This window comes from Protomyctophum bolini (assembly GCF_963924005.1).
Source record: "Protomyctophum bolini genome assembly, chromosome: 9".
In the NCBI taxonomy this organism is placed as follows: Eukaryota; Metazoa; Chordata; class Actinopteri; order Myctophiformes; family Myctophidae; genus Protomyctophum; species Protomyctophum bolini.
In genome coordinates, this window is record NC_137870.1 from 21,865,531 (window position 1) to 21,888,053 (window position 22,523).

Sequence of the window (22,523 nt, forward strand, 5' to 3'; positions counted from 1 at the left end):
ATATGTTTTATGCAATCTAGTTTTCAGTGCAACATTTATATAAAAAAAATGTTACATCAAAAGCAATGAAGGCACAAAGGTAGTGTTGCAGACATAATTTGTAACATCCTACCATGGTCTGCTATACAAGCCAGTGAATGAATCAAAGGCTGGAGGATTGTTGTCATAGCAAAGGCGATGTCGTGTGGCTATCTGGCTATAATGTCACTGATGACAAGTCGTGTCTGGCTTCATTTTGACATGATGAAACAGGCAGAGGTTACAGAGGACCGAGGGCAACAACATTAGGGGTGCAACATTTAATCGAAAGTAACTGATTTAATTGATTATAAAAAATCACACCTGTGTGAAGTGAGGGGCGCTCTTATCATCTTACAACATCAATTACAACATAATGTTTGTTTAAGCAACGGGTGCTAATGTTTGTTTTAGTCCTCAAAAAAATTATCGTTATTGTCTATGACGTTTTCTTAAACAACCATCATTGAAAGACAAACATTAAAGCTCTTTATAGGAGGGGCTAGCGCCCCTCAAAAATATTGAGAGGTGCCCGTGGGGCCTCTACAGCGGGTTGGAAATGCATGCCCCACCCAGATATTATGTCTATGTGCCTTTTATGCCCATATATGGAGTTCTTTGTCAGGCAGCTCCATATATGGACAGAGGGTGGTTCTGGACAACCGTGGGTCCGACAGACTTGACACCGGCCACTGCGCCCCCTGCGGTGGTGTGTCGAATTTGAAGTCGGTGGGGCGAACGGTTCTTCGTTACATGGATTACACACAGATAGACGTACAGACAGAGACTTGGTGCATTTATAGATAGATACATGTAGATAGAAGATATTTAGCCTATTTGTTTTTTATAGAATTTAGTTGTAAACTGCACAAAAATAACAGATCTACAAGCTATCAATGGGCTAATATAATATTTTCAAAATAAACACGCTCCTCAATTCATTGATTAATCAATAAACAAATCTATAGAATAATTGCTTAGGAAATCATTGACCGTTACAGCCCTAAAAACATAATACAATAACTACAGTCACACATGTGTCACATCTGTGATGCATTGAGACCTTACAGATGTGCTATTCTGTTCAACTGAATGCCATACAGCCAAGAGACAGTGTTCTCCAGAAGCAGCTTTGCATACATACCGATGCTACAACAAGCCCCAGGCTGCACTGCGTTTAGACTCCCTGATAACCAAGCAGAGAAGAGAGAGAGAGGTCCAGGAGATTGGATGGAAGAATTGCCATGTCTAGACTTTGTGATTACTACGACCAAAATAAAAAAGAACTGCTGTGGTCAGACTGGCTTCCTGTCAATGTGACTGCATCTGAAGCCAAGGTCGTGACCCAACATTAAACTAAACCATTGGATTTTCATAGTAAAGAAAGGAATGTCTGGTCTGCAGAGGCAACCAGACACAATAATAATCTATGTCCTGGACGACTGGACCGGCTTTCAAACAGGTAATTACGTACGAAATTTGACTCAGAGTTTTGCTGGGATTGGTGCCAAATTAGCTGGAAAGTTCTCACTCACACTCACACACACACACACACACACACACACACACACACACACACACACACACACACACACACACACACACACACACACACACACACACACACACACACACACACACACACACACACACACACACACACACACACACACACACACACACACACACACACACACACACACACACACACACACACACACACACACACACACACACACACACACACTCTGTTCTGGGAGTTATCCCATCAGAGAGCGCCAATCTTGGCTTGCAGATAAAAAAATGTGACTATTTGTTTCATTAAGATTCACTGGAAACACTAAGCCACAGGAGCAGATAAAAGAAACAGATTCAGGTCATGCAATGAAAGACCATTATTTACTTTGTTTATCTATGATTGCAACATGATAAATAAAGACATACTTGCATACATACTGAATGTATGTACTGAAAAAAGACTGGATATATGCACAGTGCACACACTGTATGTATGCAATATGCATCCCACATGGGTTTATGGGGTCTTACGAACAAATAGAAAGGTATTAAGTTGATACCTCTTTTATCTTTTTCTCTCAAGTATACGGTATGCTCCAGATCTGATTGCACCACAATAAAACTGCCTATCAATGAAATGCACACATTAATGCTGAGTCTAAATCTCCATCAACCACAAGCATTTCAGGAACGGTGCCTGCTGGCATGGACCCACACAATAGAAATGACTCTGCTTTCTCATCACCAGCGCAAGACTATTATTTCAAATCTTTTAGGTATTGATTGAATTGGACATTCAATACAAATTGACAATCCATTCGAAGCAGTTAGATTTTGGCAGTCTATGGCAGTCTATGTCCACGGCAACACCTCAGACATGCTGATGCTGTCCTGGTGTCACAGTTTACTTTAATACTGTAACTACCAAACACCTTCAGTGAAATAGCTGCAGAGGTACGAAAAGGAAATTGGTTGGCAATAGGCAAGCAATTCCCTATTGTGGCTCCTTACAAAAAGGTAAAAGGTTGGTTAAAGCTGGTTAAAGCTTGATATCATCACTTAGGGCAGAAAACTATTACCGGTAAGACATCTGAGGGCGAGAAGCAACCTCGCCCTAAAGGGCAAGGTTGCATACACGCATCCGCCTGGGTCACAGCAGACTATGGGCAACACTGGCGCTTTGGAATGGGGGGTCAGATCAACATATCCACCTGGGTGACAGCACACTGCTGGGCAAGCTCTGGCACTTTTGCATGGGGGGGGGGGGGGGGGGGGGTGTCAGGTCAACATATGGAATGAATTCTGTACTGGCCATATATAGAGTGTGTCTTGAGTGCACAGGGTTTGATCAGGTGACTTCAGGTCAGATCAACATATGGAATGCCAGAACAGGTCAGCTCCATATATAGAGATCTAAGGGTGCCAGTGGGGGCAGTATCTTGAGTGTGAAGGGTTTGATGAGGGCCCAGGTAGGGCCGGGCCTTACATTTCGGGCCTGTTGAGAACTCTAGTTTTCACTGGCTGCCGGGCGTGGCTGCACTAATAACTTTGGGGCAGGCCCGTCTAGAGTTTGAATGGACAGGTATCAGTCAAAAGGGAGACATCAAAGAGGAAGGATGGATGGGGAATTATCAACATATGGAATATGAACAGGTTCTGACATATATCCATATGGAGATCTAAGGGTTTGAGGTCAGATGTAGAGTTTCTGCCAATATTGATGACATCAGGGATCTCTATATATGGGCTTAATTGCGACAGCAGGTCACATTTACTATGACATCAGGGATCCCTGATGATGTCACATCATATATGGGGATGTATGGTGATTTTTAGTGATACACTGACGGACAATATGTACGATTTCATAGTAAATGCGACCACAGCTTCCGTACAGTACCCTCAACGTACATCACTCTGCAATGCTTACAGAACAGTTATTAACTATACATAACTAGGTCCTTACCCGTTCAAATATATGAACACCAAATGATGTACAGTGTGGGACTGGGTACAGTGATGTAATAGATCCTAGGTGTAATCAGTCTGGTGTCAAAGGCACTTGCCCGTGGGGTGCATACATTGATTAGACATACCAACAGTCCTACAATACATGCAAAGAAATAACATTTATGATCATTTAAGCAGAGGATGCATGTACAATCAACTGAATCAAAGAATAACCGTAAGTGATACACAGGTTATCTGGCATCACAATAGTACTGCTTTGCATGAGCAAGTTGTGCTGAACCAATTCATGTAAATGTAATACTTGACATTCAGTGTAGTGTACTGCACTGTCTGCACACCACATTATATGGCTCTACAGCAATAGTAATGTGAACCTGTGTGTGCAATTCTTTATTTTACATTCACAGTTAGCATAACATATGTTTTATGTTCATCCACTCAATTCAAGATGCTGCAGATAATATCTACCAATCTGTTTAAAAATGGCCTACACAACATTGAATTGTATTCCATTATTTGAAGGGTCATACACAAGTATTTTCTTTAGAATGTTGCAGCCTTGCAACATACATCCCATGTGCATTTTCTTGAAGACCTCCACACACTAAAAATAGTCCCCATGGTGTCCTACTCCAGACAAGGCAGATGATTCACCTTGCTGAAAAGAAACACTCTATATGATGGAAAACTATAAATGAAAATGGCAACTCTTACACAACCCATGAAAGCAGTCACCCCAACCCTGTGCTGGTAGAGATCATTAGTGGAAAACACAGCGGTGGGCTGCCTCTCCACAGTCAACATCAAAGGCACTGGTATGGAAAGTAAAATAATGTAGAAATGGCAAGAAATCTGAAACGGATTGGCTTAGAAGAGTAGAGGTACCTTCTTATTAGTTATTTATAGGTTCTTGTAGTTTCTGAAAGCTCAACTAAAACAGGATATTATTGTTCATGCTGGTTACTGAGAGCTTTTGAGTGAAATATGTCACACAACTGCCGACGATATTAAATCCAGGTAAGGTCCAGTCTTAACATCTTACAGCAGTGAAAATCAAACACCACAGACCAAATATGTGGGTTCAGGAAGTTTTTTCTCATGATTAATGGCACAGTAAAGTTAGCCTACTCCACTCCACCCACCCCAAAGTGAGTCATAACCTCAGCAGTTTAGAGCACTTGGAATCTATTATTCATCTAAACCACACTGTTTTATCAGCCACATGAATCCGATGATCACCCTACGCATTTCTGACAGCTGGTCATGACTGAGTTGCCACCAATAGCTCTGAAATAGGAACTGAGTTTTGATACGTTTTCATGCTCATCTGCCATGTCCCCATGCCCATTATGCAGAGCAAGTGTCATCTCTGAATCCCTTCCACAGTTCTCTAAACTAAGTGCACCCAAATCAATCAGTAGAATAGTAGTTAACTCACTGTAATTGGAAGAGAATCTTTGAAGAAATCACTTTTGCTCAGAATAACACAACCTCAAAGGAGCCTTTGAAGCACAAGTCAATACTCCACTGCTCAGGCCAGTTGACTCAATTTGCGGAGAGCTTTGTTTTCTTGTTTCCACAGCTAGGTCCAAGCCACTCATATTCAGGGCCTTCTCATTTCCTAGTCCCACTAGGTTTAGTAATCATCTACAATCCAAAAGAAAGCTTAGATCTTCTATCCGTAAATCCAGATTTAATTCATATGATATGCAGCACATCTCCCATGATTTCACCCTCAATCTGCTGAAGAGTGTGCCAGCTTTGAAAATAGTTTTTGTCACATCCCAGGGATTCCCATAAGCACTTTGGGAAGCCTGCCAAAATAGCAGCGCACACAGCCATGCTTAAAACCAGGCATGCAAGTTTAAAAATGCATTCATTCCTAAAATGTATTTTATGCACCTGTGTCATACGTTGCTTTTTCACCATTTCAACAGCTCTCCTCATCTTTGCTGTGCAGAAAATGTCATTTCCAAAACAGTAATGCCAATGCCAATTGCCATTATGCTATTGCAACCTTGACACAGTATATCTGCATTCTGCCTACATAGGGTGATACTGTATGTTCAGGACAGGGGGTATCTCTATTCTATTCCTGAAATAAGACTAAATAGGAAAAAGGTAATATTGAATGCAATTGTGATTATATTAGGACAGCGGTTCTAAAACCGCAAGTTGCTACAGTGTTTTGGGGCTGTACTACAATGTATTCATTTCATTGATAAGATCTACAAATCTGCAGGAATCACTTTTTCATTTCATTGTCTATTACATATTCATAAGGCCAAAAACGTATTACGGTATTTTATTTAAGATACCGGTATTCTTCATTTCCAGTTTGAAATCGCACTATAATTAAAGGACAACTTCTGTTTTTTTCAGCCAAGTAAAAGATGAGTGCTATTTGATGCTTTCTTTCGTTTCGTTAGGGACTGTTTTTGACAGAGGGGCGGGGCATTAGAGCATGGGGATAAATATGTATTTTTTTTTACAAAATATTATGGCGATTTCTATTTTTATTATTTACTATAGTCCTAATAAACCCCAGGAAATTACATCTGGCCACAGAAAAATCACAGGATCTACTGAATGTGAAGGTAGCTTACTGGGGGGGAAGCCACACTGTGTGTCATAGACTCAATGTCAGTTTGACACATTCAGTAGATCTCGTGATCTTTTGTGGCCAGATGAAATTTCCTGGGGTTTATTAGGACTATAGTAAATAATTAAAAAATAAATCACTATAACATGTTGTAAAAAAAATACATATTTAGCTCCATGCTCGAATGCCCCCGCCCCCCTGTCAAAAACAGCTAAAATCCCTAAAACGAAAGAAAGCAGCAAATGAAAAGAAAAAAATATTTTACTTTCTCTAATAACAACCTAGAACATGAACCTTGGTTGAAAAAAACTAAACAAAAAAAAAATCTCATAAAATGGGGTAATGGTCATGGTCTTGCCAGTATTACATCTTCAATTTACTCTTCTGTCATTATAAGTTAGCTTAGTGACACACTTATATAATGTGGGTGATTGAGAGTGATAGCTCATTCACACCACCAGCAACAAATACAGACACAAAACAGCTCACACATTGCACAGCAGCAAAGTGTGTGTGTGTGTGTGTGTGTGTGATAGTGTTCAATAATCAAATGTACTGTATGTTATCAGTGTCATCTGTGAAATCCAATAAGATGGGGTGATCTTAGAATAGTTAATATAGAACTAGTTTGCAACACCAAGAATATCTCCTTTTACCTTGAGGAAAGAGACAACTTTCATCATGGCAAGATTTCAAGTTTTGTGACTGTTAGTTTTTCTTGTGACCACCGTGCTCTGACTTAAGGTGCGTTACCCGTTCAAATAATATAATGGAAATATAGGTGATGGGTCGCTCACACCAAGACTGCTTTTTATTCTTGCATGGTGAAATAAAGACGTTACGGATATCCAGCCTTCATCATCACCACACTGATGAAGGCTGGATATATAATCATTAATGATTATTATTATTATTATTATTAATAGCAAACTAGGCTAAATTAAAGCAGGCTTATGTGTAGATAATGTTGCTGAGTTGTGATATGTTCCTGGTAATGTTACCCTAATAACCATTAATTTCCATAAAAATAGGTCTACATTTACCTTTGTGTCTCTGGCTCTGTGTTTTAAGGTCCTTGGTTGAAGAAGTGGCCATTCTAGAGGTATATTCCTGTCTTTTGCATTAACTAGGATGGCGAATCAACCACAGAACACTGAAAACAGTTGGCTGCCCAGTGCCTATGTTATTTACTGTTGGCACCAAGCTAAACATTAGGCTGCCTACAGTATTTACTTGGTACCATTTTGCCAATGAATGAACATTTGTGTGAATGTGGGATGGAAATGAATAATTCACAGCACACTAACACTTTTAAGGATCTAAATTATGCGCATTTCAAGTAATCATCTGTGGTTGGTAGTACATATCTTTACACAAAAAGAACAAAGTCATGAATTGTACAAAAAAGCCAATGCATTACCATATGAATGTGTGGACATTCTTTTTTGTCTGATTAAAACAGTTCCCCAATGCCTCCAGATGTTATAGATTAGAAATCTTTGAGATGGAAAATGTCATCTGAAAGACCTACCTACACAAATCAGAAGAAAGCTGAACTAGCTCCACTTCGATCCACAGAGAGAATGAGAGTTTTCTGTATGAGCATGTCAGGTGGGCTCAGTTTACATCCCTGAGGACATCATAACACTGAAGTAATTCTGTTGGATTCACTGCATGGTTCTTACTTTACCTAAACATTTACTTTGATCCAGGCAAACTTATATTGGCAAATGGTAACCAATACTGGTAGTCAAAAACTAGGCTGGTAACTTACCAACCTAGTTTTTGACTACCAGTAACCACAGATAAGCTTAAATTAACGTATGATACGACTGTAACTATTATGGCAATATAAAAGCAAGGCATGTTACATCTAAAGCTTGTTTCTCAATTGATGCAAATTATACAGATTGTAAACTGGATTGCAGTTTGTAACCAGTTGAGGCTGATATGGTCTGTGTTAATGATCCTAATAGGAAAAGGCTCAAGACCCCTGATTTTGTAGACCGGCCATCGACTTTCAGCTGACTCAAGTTGCAAAGTTTGTATTGATCAAAGACTGAAACCTATGACCAGGCTGCTTGTTGGCCAAATTTGAAGTTAGCTTTAGTTACAGATAAAGGTGCACTACAGGATACTGACCTAAGTTTCAATCAAGGAACCTCACCGTTTATCAGCCAAACCTGTTCATCATCATCATGTCTGAACTTGTATGTGAGAGTCACAAATGAACTCATGTTGATATTTCAAGCTGCCTGTTAGTTAGTTGACACAGATTCTTGTAACATCCACTTGTTTTTAAATGATGTAAGAGCAGTGATGTACATTATGCCATTATGTTGTTTGCACAGGCCTGTTTTTGTTTTGTTTGTTGTTTTCTAGTTCTAGATCCCACTACTATAAAAAAAAACACATACTTTCTGTACTGTATTACTCGTACTGTACTCTACTACTCATACTGTACTGTACTGCTCTTACTGTTCCGTACTCAAGCGGACATGGAGACGCACATTGCTGTTCCACACAAAAGCAATAGAAAGTAGTTTTGCCACTCAGTAGGCATTCCTGCATAACTTCCAGGTTTGATGATGATGTCACGCGCATACCCTCTATTCGCACTGTACTAATCGTACTGTACTGTACTCCTCATACTGTTCTGTACTCCACATAGGCTACTGTACTCTAGTCTGTACTACCTGTACTGTACTGTACTGTACTGTACTGTACTGTACTGTACTGTACAAGCCCACATCCCTGGCTTCTGTGTGTGAGACGCTGCTCAACAGTGCTATCCAGCGGTATTGCCCAGGTGTTGCAGCTGTCCGTGCTCAGACATATTACAGAGACAGACATACACACCAGCGTATAGGAGTGGTTAGGCACCGCCGTGCAGGGGCTCCTTACATGTATCTTGCCTACCTGTTAGCTATAGGCTGTAGTAGCTGCCTGATCTGATTTTGAACTGACAGCAAGAACATTGCAAGCATAGCCTACTACAGTACTACTTCATGTCCAACAATATTACAACAATCGGCCTACGATACTGCAACAAACTTGGTTGGCTACAAGTAAGCAAGGTCATTTGAGTGTTATGCACAGACGAGCTACGCCTTTCACGACATGGCCTGTTTACTAGTGGGTGTAAAGATGCTGCAATATTTTTTTGGCGAGTGCAGCTGTCACACGGCGTATTGCGTAAGACTGGATAATTAATTCACATATTCACTGCCATGCAACAACACAGTACACACGGAGCTAAATCAAATGCCATGCCGTTGACTTCAATCACTGGATGCTGCACGGTGTGTAGCCTACATGACTGAGCAGAGCAGCATCAAAACACCTCTGGATCAAGGTAACGCGGACAGACAGGTTATCTTGCATGTTGCCAACGTCATACGCGGCTGGTGAATTCGAATTCAGACAGCCAAGTGCAAATGTGCAATGAATGAATGGCAGACAATAACGTCTTGCGTTAACATCACCGGATATATACATGACTGTGTAGTGTGTGCGCGTGCACCCATGAGCCTGAGCCATATCAATGTGATTGCAATTACTAAACCGGCCTAATCACTGATGGCTGCGCTGAGACACCCATCACTGTTAGCAAGCTTCCGATTCATGACACTATACAACACGAGAAACAGTTATAGCGCGGAATGTGTCAGTGCGGCACTGTCTGCTCTTATAAACTTGCATGATTGACTGACTGACTGACACGCACGGTCAATTGCACAGCACTAGGACCCTGGGGAGTCATCGGAGTACATCAGGCTCATTTGGGGACAGCTTGTATCAATGAATAGGCCACATACCTGCTATCACCTTCTCAAGTAAACAAACCACTGCTGCCGATCGAATAATAAAACCATTTTAACAGGTTGGAGTTGTCCAAGTCAGCGAATGCGGCCGCTCCGAGGTCGGTGCGTCCACACGCACCGTGCATGTTGTTGCTACAGCGCTGTAAGGGGAGGAGCACGCTTCCCCTGGAGACGGACGCGCGAAGAATGGATCGTGAGAATGTCTCTCATTCCCCAAGCCAATCAGCTACAGGCTACAGTTTACCTTTTCGGGCCACATTTCTTAAATCTAATACTAAATCTCTATATCCAATCTATTTAGCAGAAGATAGTATAATACACACACGACACATTTACTTACATAGCAAAATAAACGTTTATTAATGTGTGTAGATCATGGGTGTAGATGGTGAATAGTGACACAAGTGATTTAATTTTAACATTCAACACATTAGCCATTAGGTACAATAAACGTAATCATGCGGATTATTAAAGTATATACAAGTTTACAACGGGGGAAAAGACCATGTTCACCACACAACACTGGGAGGAAAATTGCATATTATGCTGAATAACAATCCTACATGGTCAATGTATAATTCAAACTGCAGGTGGCAGAAGAACACCGTTGTCAGACTTCTCCCTTACATTTAACTTAGTGTAGGCCTTTAAGGTGTTGTGATTTTTTTTTTTTTTAAACAAATTGTTAAAAAATATTCTGATTATAATCATTGCCAGTGTTTGTTCAGTAGCGGGGCATCCACGTTCTCTTCCGCTTCTTTAATAAACTGAAAAATATATGTGCAGACCGTCACCAACATTTATGATACCTGCATATTATCAGCTTCAATTGTAGTGCTAATTATTTTCTGCCTGCTCATTCGTTTCATCACTTCAGTTAGTTGTCTCTGGATATATTCATGTTACTGAACAAACACAAACACTATAGCAATTACTATACTAATATAGAGCTATTTAATACCGATTTTAACCAAAAATGTATAACTCAATCCTCTTTAAGTAAATAATACAGGGTAACCTCTCCTATGTTATTCTCATTTGAATTAGAAACAACTCAAGTCAAGTTTATTTTTCTTTTTTTGACTACCCAGTACCCACCAAAACAAGGTGTGACCTATGGAAGAACAGAGGTTGCTCATGATAACAAATAACAATGGTTACTCTGCCCTCTGCTGGTAGGATAGGATCTTCCATCTGTCTTGGGGATGTTCATCTGTTGCTACTTGTTCAGGAGGACTGAAAAGTTGGATTTGTACAAAAATACTAAAAACAAAATAATTAAATATGAAACATATTAAGAAATTGATTACTTATTTTCCAATACACAAAAAAAAAAAAAGATTAAGGACAAAGCATAAAAATACATCAACTTTTTTTTCTTTTTTTGCGCCCCCAAACTAATCAGCACAACCAAAAAATGACCTCTCATATATACAAAAGCATTATCAACAGCTACAAACATGTGCAGTATTTATAGAGCCTTGTCCCTGCTGGATTTCAAAGCAGAAAGTTATTAGCAAGGACCGCATTGAAAATTAGACTTCCACTGGTTGTTTTGTCTTTTGTACTTTATTATGATGCTGAAAAAAGGCCTAGGGTGCAAAACACAGTCTCTCCCCACAAGTTCTGGAATCCTTCCATCCCCAGAGTACAGCAGTCCTTAAGAACCAGATCATTAGTAGCCTTCAGAGTAGTTCCTTCCAGTCAACCATTACCATCTTCCTCTTTGGTATGGCGGGCCTCCAAATCCTGGTCTTCCACGGAAATGCCTTCCCTCCATGCCCTCTGGTCCCATAGGATGCCTTAGTGGGAAAGGAGGCCCACGGGGAGGGAAGGGCATCATCATTCTGAACCTATCTGGTGGAAACATTGGGCCCCCTGGCATCATATGAGGGGGCATCATGTTTGGAGGTGGGAAGAATGGAGGTAGGTGAGCGGCTGTCATGCCAGGAGGGGGGTGCATGGGTGGCATACCAGGTCTGGGACCTGGTAAGCCTGCTGGACCTGGGGGGCTCATCACTGGTGCTGGTGATCCGAGTTGGCTGTCAGTGCCTGCATCTGAGGATGCACCACTATTTGCTGTACTATCTTTAGACGAATCCTCTTTAGTTTTTACAGGTTCTGCGGCAGCTGGAGAAAAACCTGCAGAACAAAAACACAAGTGCACAAGTACATCAAGCCACTGTAGAGATCAATACAAATTCCTGTTTGTCCCTCTTTTGATTTAGATTTCTTGTTTTTAACCTTTTAAACCTTTTTAAATAGTTTTCTAATAAATATGTCTGTACTCTTTCTGTAAAGCGACTTTGGGTACCCAGAAGAAAAAAAATATATATATTATTATTATTATTATTCACAATTCACAACAAACTGGCCACTGTAGGCGGCTCAAATCGCTCTGTTCTGCAGCGCAAATCCCTTTAACCTCTCTACTTAGCATAGCTACACACAGGGCAGTGTTTCAGGGGTAGAGTGCCTGAATGGGAACTGCAAGGTTCCCAGTTCGAACACGGGCTCCCCCAGAGTTAGTGTCGAAGTGTCCTTGAGCAAGACTGTGAACCCCTAATAGCTCCCGATGAGCAGGTTGGTGCCTTGCATGGTTTCCGCTGCCATCGGTGTATGAATGTGTGCGTGAATGAAATGCACAATCTATGTAAAGCACCTTGGATAAAGGCGCTATATAAATGCGCTATTTTTTACCATTTACACTATGCAACTTGTTTTAGTGAATAAAATTATATTTTGACCATTCTGTATGGTAGAGTATGTTAATGTATTTGGTTTCCCTGCTGTCTGGTAGGACCACTACTGGTTGACAAGTGGTACTGCTTGGATATCAAAATCAAACAAAAGAGCAGGCATGCGCCATTAGCTAAGTGGTAAACGTTTAAGCAGTGGTGGAAAAAGTACTCAACGTTTTACTTAAAAACCCTAATTGGGTATGGCAGGTAAGAGTAACTCATGTATACTCCTGTATCCCAATACATCATATCGATAGAATATAGCAGTTGTTCAAATTCATAATATTCAAACAGCAAGATGACTTAAAATTAGGCTTGCACGATCATGACATTTTACATCATATTTGATTTGGCTTTTGTTAGACTAGAGGTGCTAGTTTGATTTATATTGAACTCATTGATGTTTATACATTTTAAATTAGGGAAAAGGCCTTGTGCACACCTACAAGGACAGGTGCGTAGGAGCCGGCAACCAAATACGAAGCATGAGGAAAAAAATCACACCCATGTGAACTGAGTGGTGCAACTCCCCTCTTCCCCCCCCCCCTCCTCTCTCTCATTAGCAGGCAACAGTGCAGCACTAATACTATCTCTCTCTGTTTCTGGCACAACAGCGCCCCTACTGGTACGGTAGTCATAGTCATACTGGTGCTCATGAACCAACACATACATAGGCACACACATGAACACGGACATTGCTGTTCCTTAGAGTGGTTGCACCACTCAAAAAGGGTCCCGCACACTTTCTTCACTTATAGAGCTGCAGTTTTATTAAGATGACGTTTCGGTCTAAATGACCGTCATCAGGTATCCCACATTTTTCATTTAAAAATCTTTATGCTGGTGAAAACGGATTAAATAATCTGAATTATTTTGAGACCGTTCCAATACAGATATGGAATTTTTATGGCCAATATGGCCGGTTCCCGTTATGCTACCGATTATATTGTGCATCCCTACTTAAAATGACTGATTGGCTATTTTTGATGCCGTACAAGTATAAAATAGGGCATTCATTTAATTTATCTGCCCAACAGCGCAGATACACATCTTTTCACATACTCAAGGCCACATATTGAACCTTCCAAGCAAAGAATGTTGTAGACATTTGTTTCTCCATTTAGGTTATTCTTTAAATATGATTTAAATTCCCATCAGGAATCTTACCAGGCAATAGCTTAGTAGGGTCGAACCCTGCAGGGATGAATGGGGTGCCTCCAGGAGGGATGGAAGTAGGGGACATAACTATGTGGCTGGGAAAGACAGGAAGACCTGCGGTGGGCATGGCCTGTGGAACCACTGGCACCTGAAAGACACAAACGAATCAAATGAATATCAGTAAGAAACAACACTTTGAGCCACTATGTGTTGATGGCAAATAAACTGTACGTGGATGATTCATGAGCTCAATCAGGAGCTACTCCTTAGTATAAATGGTAAATGGACTCCATTAATATACCGGCAGCGCTTGACAAACCACTACGGTTGCACCGAATGACAAATTCGCAGAAACTGAATACAGAATATAGGAAACAGTTGGCCGAAAACCGAATATGATTAATGTTATATTTATCATTTATTTATTTGACCATTTAGTGTACCATTGCTGTCATGGCCATACCTTTGTTGAAGAGCTACATGATTATGACAAAATACATGATTACATTTTGATCACGTCATCACAACAAAACAGTAGGTTACGAAAGTTAACCCTGGTTCTTTGACTATTCGGTTTCGCCTCTAAAATCACCAACCGAATACCAAATATGCATTTTTGGTCACTATTCGGCCGAATAGTTTCCTTGGCCCGAATATTCGGTGCATCCCTACAAACCACACATACTACTCACAGTAACACACACCAATACATATACGTACCTCCATCTTTTAGAATAATATAAATGAATAAAAAACAACAATCTAATAATGTTGATTAAGAAAACAAAGAAACAAAAACAGAATAAAATCTAAATCTAAAAAAGGACTTTGTGGAGTTTAGAAAGTTACAAGGTATATATAACATATAATCAGGATAACCAACCTGCTCATTATGAGCAGTCAGGGGTTCAGTAGTCTCACGTAGCCACTAACCAGACAACTATTCCACAAAATTGTGGGAGGCAACAGTCTGGCTCGAGAGACATGGGGTTCAGTGTCTTGTTTAAGGACATTTTTACACACAGCCAGGAGGACCCAGGGATTGAACTGAGAAGCCTATTTCATCATAAGCGGACATATTTCTGTGAAGCTCCATCACTAAGGAATCTTTGTGGATATATATATATACACCACTTCAACTTCAAGAAAAATACAAAGCACACTGAAACAGTTTGTAAACCAAGGGGCCGGGGGGGTTCCGGCGTGCCGCCCCACGTCCGAAACGGTTGAGAAATGACAGAGTTACCGTGTGGTACTGTACTGGTACACCCGAAAGCATCATATATACAGTTAATACGTGCGTTGTGTTTGTGTGTGCGTTAGGTTGCACACAGGTGGTGAAAAACAACCATGCTGTTTTCATGCTCATACCCAGCAGCCAGCCAGCTACCCAGCCACACACATAGCTCCGTAAGGGAGTGATTGCACCACTCAAAAATAATTGCTCCAGTGATTAGAAATTGATCATTCAAAATATGCTCATTGATTTACATTGTACTCTCAAAGTCACTCTTTTAGTACGTAAATAAACACAAAGTTGATTCAGACAATATAGAGTTATAGACCATCACCAAAACCATTTTGGTTTTATGGAGGAAGAAAACCCGGACTGGATCCGTGGATCCAGATCTTAAATTGTAAAATCAACAGGAAGTTAAAAAAAATCAGACCTGTCTGAAGTGAGTGGTGCAAGAGCGCCCCCCGTTGGTACCCTAAACATAGGGATATATAGACACAGGAACATTACTGTTCCTTGGAGTGGTTGCACCACTCAATAAAACCACATGAGTTTTGGTGATGCTCTATAGTCTATATTGTCTTGTTTGTGTTTGTAACAGCTCTCAAACTCACTCTTTTAGTACCGGTACATAAACAATGTACCGGTAAGTCAATTTACATATTTTGAATTATCAATTTAATATATAATAATCACTGGAGCAATTTAATTTCTTGTCCACATTTGGAGTTACATCACTGCAAGGAAACTACAAAACCCAAACCTCCATAAAAGTGGTCTTAAGGTCCCCACAAACACAGAGCGCGTGTTTCGGATTTCTAGCGGCGTTTCTCCATCGGTTTCCCGAAAAACACATCCAGTGTGCAACCACCTTTACCCTTTAATATAATTAGCATGTTTCTCTCACTCTCTCTCTCTTCTCACACACACACACACACACACACACACACTTCAAAATCTCATGGGTCAAAATGTGTCATTTAGCAAATCTATATTTTTGCATTGGGGCTTTTGAATGTGCAGCGTAACGTCATACAGGTTATAGTGAGATTCCAGGGAGTTTGCAAACTCCGTAACAGCTTAGGGAGTGCAAATGCCCTAGTGAATACTAACCAGGATTTTCTGAGCTTTTAGATCTGCTATTTTCACTAAATGTTTGCCCCCAGAATAGGGACATTGGGTTCATGTGGTTAATACAATTTTTTATAAATAATCATCACTCATGTCCATATAATACCTAATTGGTTAAAGACAAATAGAAACTAAAACATTCAAGTAAGTTCGAAAATCACATCGCTTTACTGTAATGCAGCCTTTAAATCCAGAAAATAATTATGCCACATCAGATTACGATATCCAAAATTCCACTTCAGAAACGTTATACATCCAAGTATGATAACATATTCATGTCTTTAGGTATGTAATATTGCATACATGGCTGCTGGGTGGCAAGAACATTTTCAGTGTGAATTGACAATAAAGTACTACATCATATCATATATGATATTGATGTAAAATCAATATACTGCCCATCCCGAACTAGGATGATCAAGTAAAACAATTAATCACAAGGTCAGTAAGCATGCATTACCTTTAGTGAACATCACTCTACATCCACAAGGCAAGAGAAAGTGACAGCTATAGTCCCCTATCATAATATTATAAAAGAGATGGGTCACATTCAGAATGGCAAGAGCGAGTCAACTATGTTTTCTTCTCGATGTCTTTAGGCTAATAGAATGGCATGGGTGAGTTCACTTTTTATATTATTTTCTGAGTGCGACCCATCTTTCTGTAACATGATTAGTCTCTAGGTCCTAGGATATCGCACCAGTCGTCAGAGCAGTGATAAAGTTTGGCTATAGTCCCCTACGTGCAGTGTAAATAGTACATTTTGAATTCCAAGAGAAGGCAAGTGAACAAAACACTTGTAATAATTAAGAAAAGATAAGGTAAACCTTTATTGATGCCCGGAATGCAATTCAGGGTAGAATAGCTGCGACAGCAGTGAGAATGAAACAGACCTATATATATATATATATATATATATATATACAGCTCCATCTCACCGAATTAGAATATTTCTTCTGTAATATAATTCAAAAAGTGAAACTTTCATACATTCTCAATTCATTATGCATAAAGTGAAGTATTTAAAACCTTTTTTGTTTTAATCTTGATGATTATGGCATACAGCTCATGAAAATAAAATGTCAATGAATTAGAACATTTTACGAGACCACTACTTTTTTTTTTTTTTAACGAGAAATGTCGACCGTCTGAAAAGTATATTAATGTATGCAGTTAATACTTGGTCTGGGCTACTTTTTAAGAAATTATTTCATCAATGGGGCGTGGCATGGAGGTGATCAGCCTGTGGCACTGTTGAGGTGTTATGGAAGCCCAGATTTGCTTTGATAACAGCCGTAAATGAATTTGTATTGTTCAGTCTCATGTCTCACGCCTTCTTCTTCTGACAATAAAACCTAGATTCTCTGTGGGGTTCAGGTCAGGCCAGTTGGCTGGTCAGTAATGCCATGGTCAGTACACCAGTTACTAGTAGTTTTGGCTCTGTATCAACATAAAGCTTGTCAATGTACGGAGGCAATGCTGTAAAACATCATAATAGATGGTTGTGTTGAGACTCTGGACATGACAAAACAGTGATGATTTAGGCCATGTTATCTGCATGGTGTTGGTCCACAAATTAACTTTGACAGAATATTCTAATTCAGTGAGATGGAGCTGTATATTGTGTAAAAGTTGTTCATTTTCTTCCGTAATATAATTCAAAAAGTGAAACTTTCATATATTCTCAATTCATTGTGCATGAAGTATTTAAAACCTTTTTTTCTTTTAATCTTGATGCTTATGGCTTACAGCTCAGGAAAATAAAAGAATCATATCTCAATGAATTTGAATATTTTACTAGACCACTTAATAGGCAACAAGGTCTTATGCACACCTGTATGCTCTGTGACCATCTGAAAAGTATATTAATGTATGCAGTTAATACTTGGTCTGGGCTACTTTTGAACAAATTATTTCATCAATGGGGCATGCCGGGCATGTCATGGGGGTGATCAGCCTGTGGCACTGTTGAGGTGTTATGGAAGCCCAGGTTTGCTTTGATAACAGCCGTAAATTAATTTGTATTGTTCAGTCCATGATACTCAGATAGGATTTTTTGATTTTCATTAGCTGTACGTCACAATTAAGATTAAAACAAAAAAGGTTGTAAATACTTCACTTTATGCATAATGAATTGAGAATATATGAAAGTTTCACTTTTTGAATTATATTAGGAACTTTTACACAATATTCTAATTCATTGAGATGGAGCTGTATATATTAATATATTCCTAACTCCTGTCACATACCATTTTCCAATGGTATGTGACATAAAATTAATTCCGCATATTGAGGTGGAGTAATGTATATGGATCCTTTACTTACTGTAGCAGACATTGTACATGGTAAATGCAGCTGAAGGTAATAACATGAACTCTGGGTGGGTCATTTTGTCAATCATTTACAGTAGCTGTTACTGTGTACCAGTGTATAAGACTCCTGCAGTTAACTTCATGCTGGCACACAAACACCTTTATGAAATAGACCTAGAACACTATATTTACCATGAGCTGCATTTGACAATTCAAAATGCCACACACACACACACACACACACACACACACACACACACACACTCTCACTGTAGGAGGGTGCTTTGTGAGTTGAAGAGGATATGAGTCAGCTAAAGGAATTCAAGCGTAAAGAGTCTCCTAAACTCTTATGTTTGCATGGTAAAATAAAGAAATGTTAATTTTGAGTCTATACTATTCAAATTTAGTACTGCTATTTATGCAATCCAAATTTAAATTCACAATAGCTTCTTGCATATGAATAGTATTAGTAACACATGTTCAATTTAGTAATAAGACTAATTATTTAATATATTCAAAGACAAATTATTTAAGACCCACCAGCAGATGTTGCAATCACTTCCCAATGTGCACGAGGCTTGTACAGAATGTAAAATCCAATAAGTACACAAAACAAGAACAGTTTAAGTTGTTTAGGAAAAAACTTAAAGCTTTACTGCCAGCTTAAGTACAGGCATGCAGTCCTGTTTCTATACTATACAATCAGTGGTGTAAAGTAATGAAGTACATTTAGATGGATTTGTACTTTACTTGAGTATTTCCAATTTCAAATACTTTTACTTCTCTCCACTATATCTCAGATCCAAATATTGTACTTTTACTCCACTATATTTATTTGAAAACGTTAGTTACTAGTTACTTTGATTATTACAAGACATGCATTAACCACCTGATCCCATTCCCTATATACATTTTGGCCATTCGAAAATAGCCAATCTACAAGATCACAATGCGTCTCATCACGACGCATTGTCAGCTTCTAGATCTATTTTCAAAATATGTTTATAACATTTAAAACTTGATACGGGACATTCTGTATGAGTACGGTACTTTTACTTTTGGTACTTTTAGTACATTTTGATGCCAATACTTTTGCACTTTTAATCAATTTTGAATTCTGAAATACTTTTACTTTAAGTAAAACGTTTGAGTACTTTTCCCACCACTTTATACAATCACATTTGTTATATCTTTGCTGCCGTACTCTGGGAGCACCAGCAGCAGCAGCAGCAGGGGTGTCTATTCTTACCCTGGCTTCTGATCCAATCAGTAGAGAATTCAGGATACCTGCTCCTCCAAACTCCTGAAGGTTCGTTTCACTGAGGAAAGCCTGTACACTGTATTTCTGATAAGGAGCCACAATCGCGGAGTGGATCAACGCATTTATATATCCACATTCTCAAATTTGAAGAAGGAAATCTTTTTGGCAGTTTTGACCCATTGAAAACATTGTTTAATATACCCACCACTCTCATATGAGAGCTCTCATGAAAATCCTGACAAAGTACATCAGGTTGTCCAGAGAGTAAAGGTGGTAGGTGTAGAATTCAGTCAAGTCCATTATTCACATGGGTGTGAGTGCCCGATTACCTTTCTGCCATCAGAACTCATTAATATTGTCCAAGAGAGGGGTATTCCAATATCCATACACCAGTATCTCCACAAAAACTCAATGTGGGGAGCCCTCGTGAGTCTGATGTAAGCCACACATCTGTATACCATGTCGTTATAAAATAAGGGATAACTTACAGCAAATTAAACTTATCTTTTTACGTCTCTATTTAGCAATAATTGACTTTGGAAGTTCTGTCATTTTAGGAATTTATGCATCTTAAAAGGGATAGTTCAGATTTTTTTAACTTAAGCTGTATGAAATAGTTGCCATTAATATAGTGGTTGCAACTGTATTCGTTCATTTCTTTACCCCTCTATCACACAGAACTATGATTTGATGATCACTATGCCCAAACATATTTCCATGTGATAGAGGGGTCAAAGTTGAACGAAAGTTGCGCTAATATTTTAGAAATGGGTCAACAATACAATTGACGCTAGTTTTGAGGATTCATTTTCTTTTAATGCGTGGCCCCAGTGCCCAAAAACAAAATTACTGGAACTACTTAATATTCACCAAAACCAGAGCAGAACTCCCACCACGGGACTCAGACAATCAATAAATACAGTTGCAACCACTATATAAATGGCAAGTATTTCTTACAGCTTAAGTTCAAAAATTGTGAACTAACCCTTTAAGCCTGTGGTCTGGCACTACATCTACAATGTCAAGACAAAATGTGGATATGGATTGTTCCGCAGAAGAAAAGAATTGCGCAAGGTGCCATTGGGAAGAGATAAACTCATTCAAACATATGGATTAATCTGCTCTGGGCAAAAAGCTACATGCCTATCAAGCAGAATGCGAGAATACACCCATTTACTGGTCATTTCTGGCCTTGGGTAATTTGCTCACATTTCTGATAAGGATGAATTAGACATTTCTATGTGGAAATTACATTGTAGGTTATGAATCTAAATAGAAAATCTATTTTGTTAATTTTCCAAATCATATCCACCCAAGAGTGAATGACTTCACTCTTGCATGAAAAGATCCACTCTGAATGCCAAGGTGCAGGACAAACAATAAAGTCCGCACAGCTGGTAGAAAAAGCAGCATTTACAGCAATAAATACTCTTACCATCACTGGGGATAAAGCTAGAAGATTCCTAGATTGACACATCTCATCTAAAAGTGGATAGTCTTAGTGGTATAGGACTTGTACAAGCAACCACTATACTGTATATTCTTTTGTGCGGCAAATACAGGTCCACTGTTTTACCTGTCCTTTGCACATCTAGATGAATGTAAATCACTGATCTCACATTAAATGTTATACATAACATGATTTGGTCACTGGTTAATGATCTTTGAGCCATTAAGACATTTAACCTTGCCTTTTTATATAATTTCACCCATCATGTTTGAGTGTACAATGCATTCAGTTTGACAAATGCAGTGCCATTTAACAACTACAACATAAAACAAATTTGTATGTGCAGTCTTGATGACTTATAGAATAAATAAATCTGTTTGCATCCTTACTCTAAAAATAAAACACTGGAGATCTCAAATCTTTTACATAACCACTCCATGTCAACCATGGCAGAAATATGTCCCTGACTCAGTGGACACTATGGGCATAGCAATAATTTCCATCACGTGATTCTACCCTCTAACTTGGATGTTGATTTTAACATTAGGGCAGGGCTTCTCAAAGTGGGAGCCGCAGCACACCATGGTGTCGTGATGCCAGTCCAGGTGTTCTGCAGAGTTTTTATCAGCTTGTGTCAAGTAGTTATTTCCAACTAGTTTTTTTTATATGATTTTACTCATTTCAGAGCAAAATTAATACTAATTTACGTACCCCCGTGTGTTCATTTTAGAGGTCGCAAATCAGCAACTTATAATAGTAGTTATAATTACGATACAAAAGTGTACAGTAGAGCCTAGTACAAGGTGGAAGAGTATGTAATTTTGGGGTGCAATAGATACAATTATGCATAGGGGTGCCCTGAACCCAAAATGTTTGAGAACCACTGCATTACAGCATAAATGTGCTCATTAGACAATTGCCGAATGGCCCAACTGGCCCATGGCAAACTGTCTCATGCTTGCACTATGTTGGGAGTATTTAAGTGATATGTTGATCATGTGATCATGTTACAGTCACCAGGTCCTACATATCAATGAAATATAATAGCCCAGTGAGACTCACCCTATTCCAAAGCAATCTTCTTACTCTGGGAAGAAATGATGATAGCAAAGACACTATCGAGAGGTCTCTTTGAAATGTGTTCTCCTGGAGGGCCGTTGGATGGTTCTGTGATTTCAGTGATTCTCACAGCAGCATATGCAACATACTGGTCCTCGGGTCCTTGATTTAACTCATGCGAGTTGCACACCAAAAGACATGCATGTTAGGGATACACTCCTCCAGCCAGCGCCCTTGACAA

At 39.3% G+C, this 22,523-nt stretch overlaps 2 protein-coding genes across 2 annotated transcripts in view; both read right to left on the reverse strand.

Moving 5' to 3' along the window:
* LOC308320768 (rho guanine nucleotide exchange factor TIAM1-like) overlaps positions 1 to 10,066 on the reverse strand; it is a 53,012-nt gene extending 42,946 nt beyond the window's left edge. The window contains exon 1 of the mRNA XM_080771429.1: positions 9,928 to 10,066. The gene's annotated coding sequence lies outside the window, so the exon portion shown is untranslated. The remainder of the gene's footprint in view (positions 1 to 9,927) is intronic.
* A 209-nt stretch (positions 10,067 to 10,275) lies between these two features.
* LOC308321165 (SR-related and CTD-associated factor 4-like) overlaps positions 10,276 to 22,523 on the reverse strand; it is a 35,580-nt gene continuing 23,332 nt past the window's right edge. The window contains exons 17-18 of the mRNA XM_080771999.1: positions 13,842 to 13,980; positions 10,276 to 12,075 (exon numbers count right to left, since the gene is read on the reverse strand). Coding sequence (XP_080628125.1) covers positions 11,645 to 12,075; positions 13,842 to 13,980 — 570 coding nt within the window. The 3' untranslated portion in view covers positions 10,276 to 11,644. The remainder of the gene's footprint in view (positions 12,076 to 13,841; positions 13,981 to 22,523) is intronic.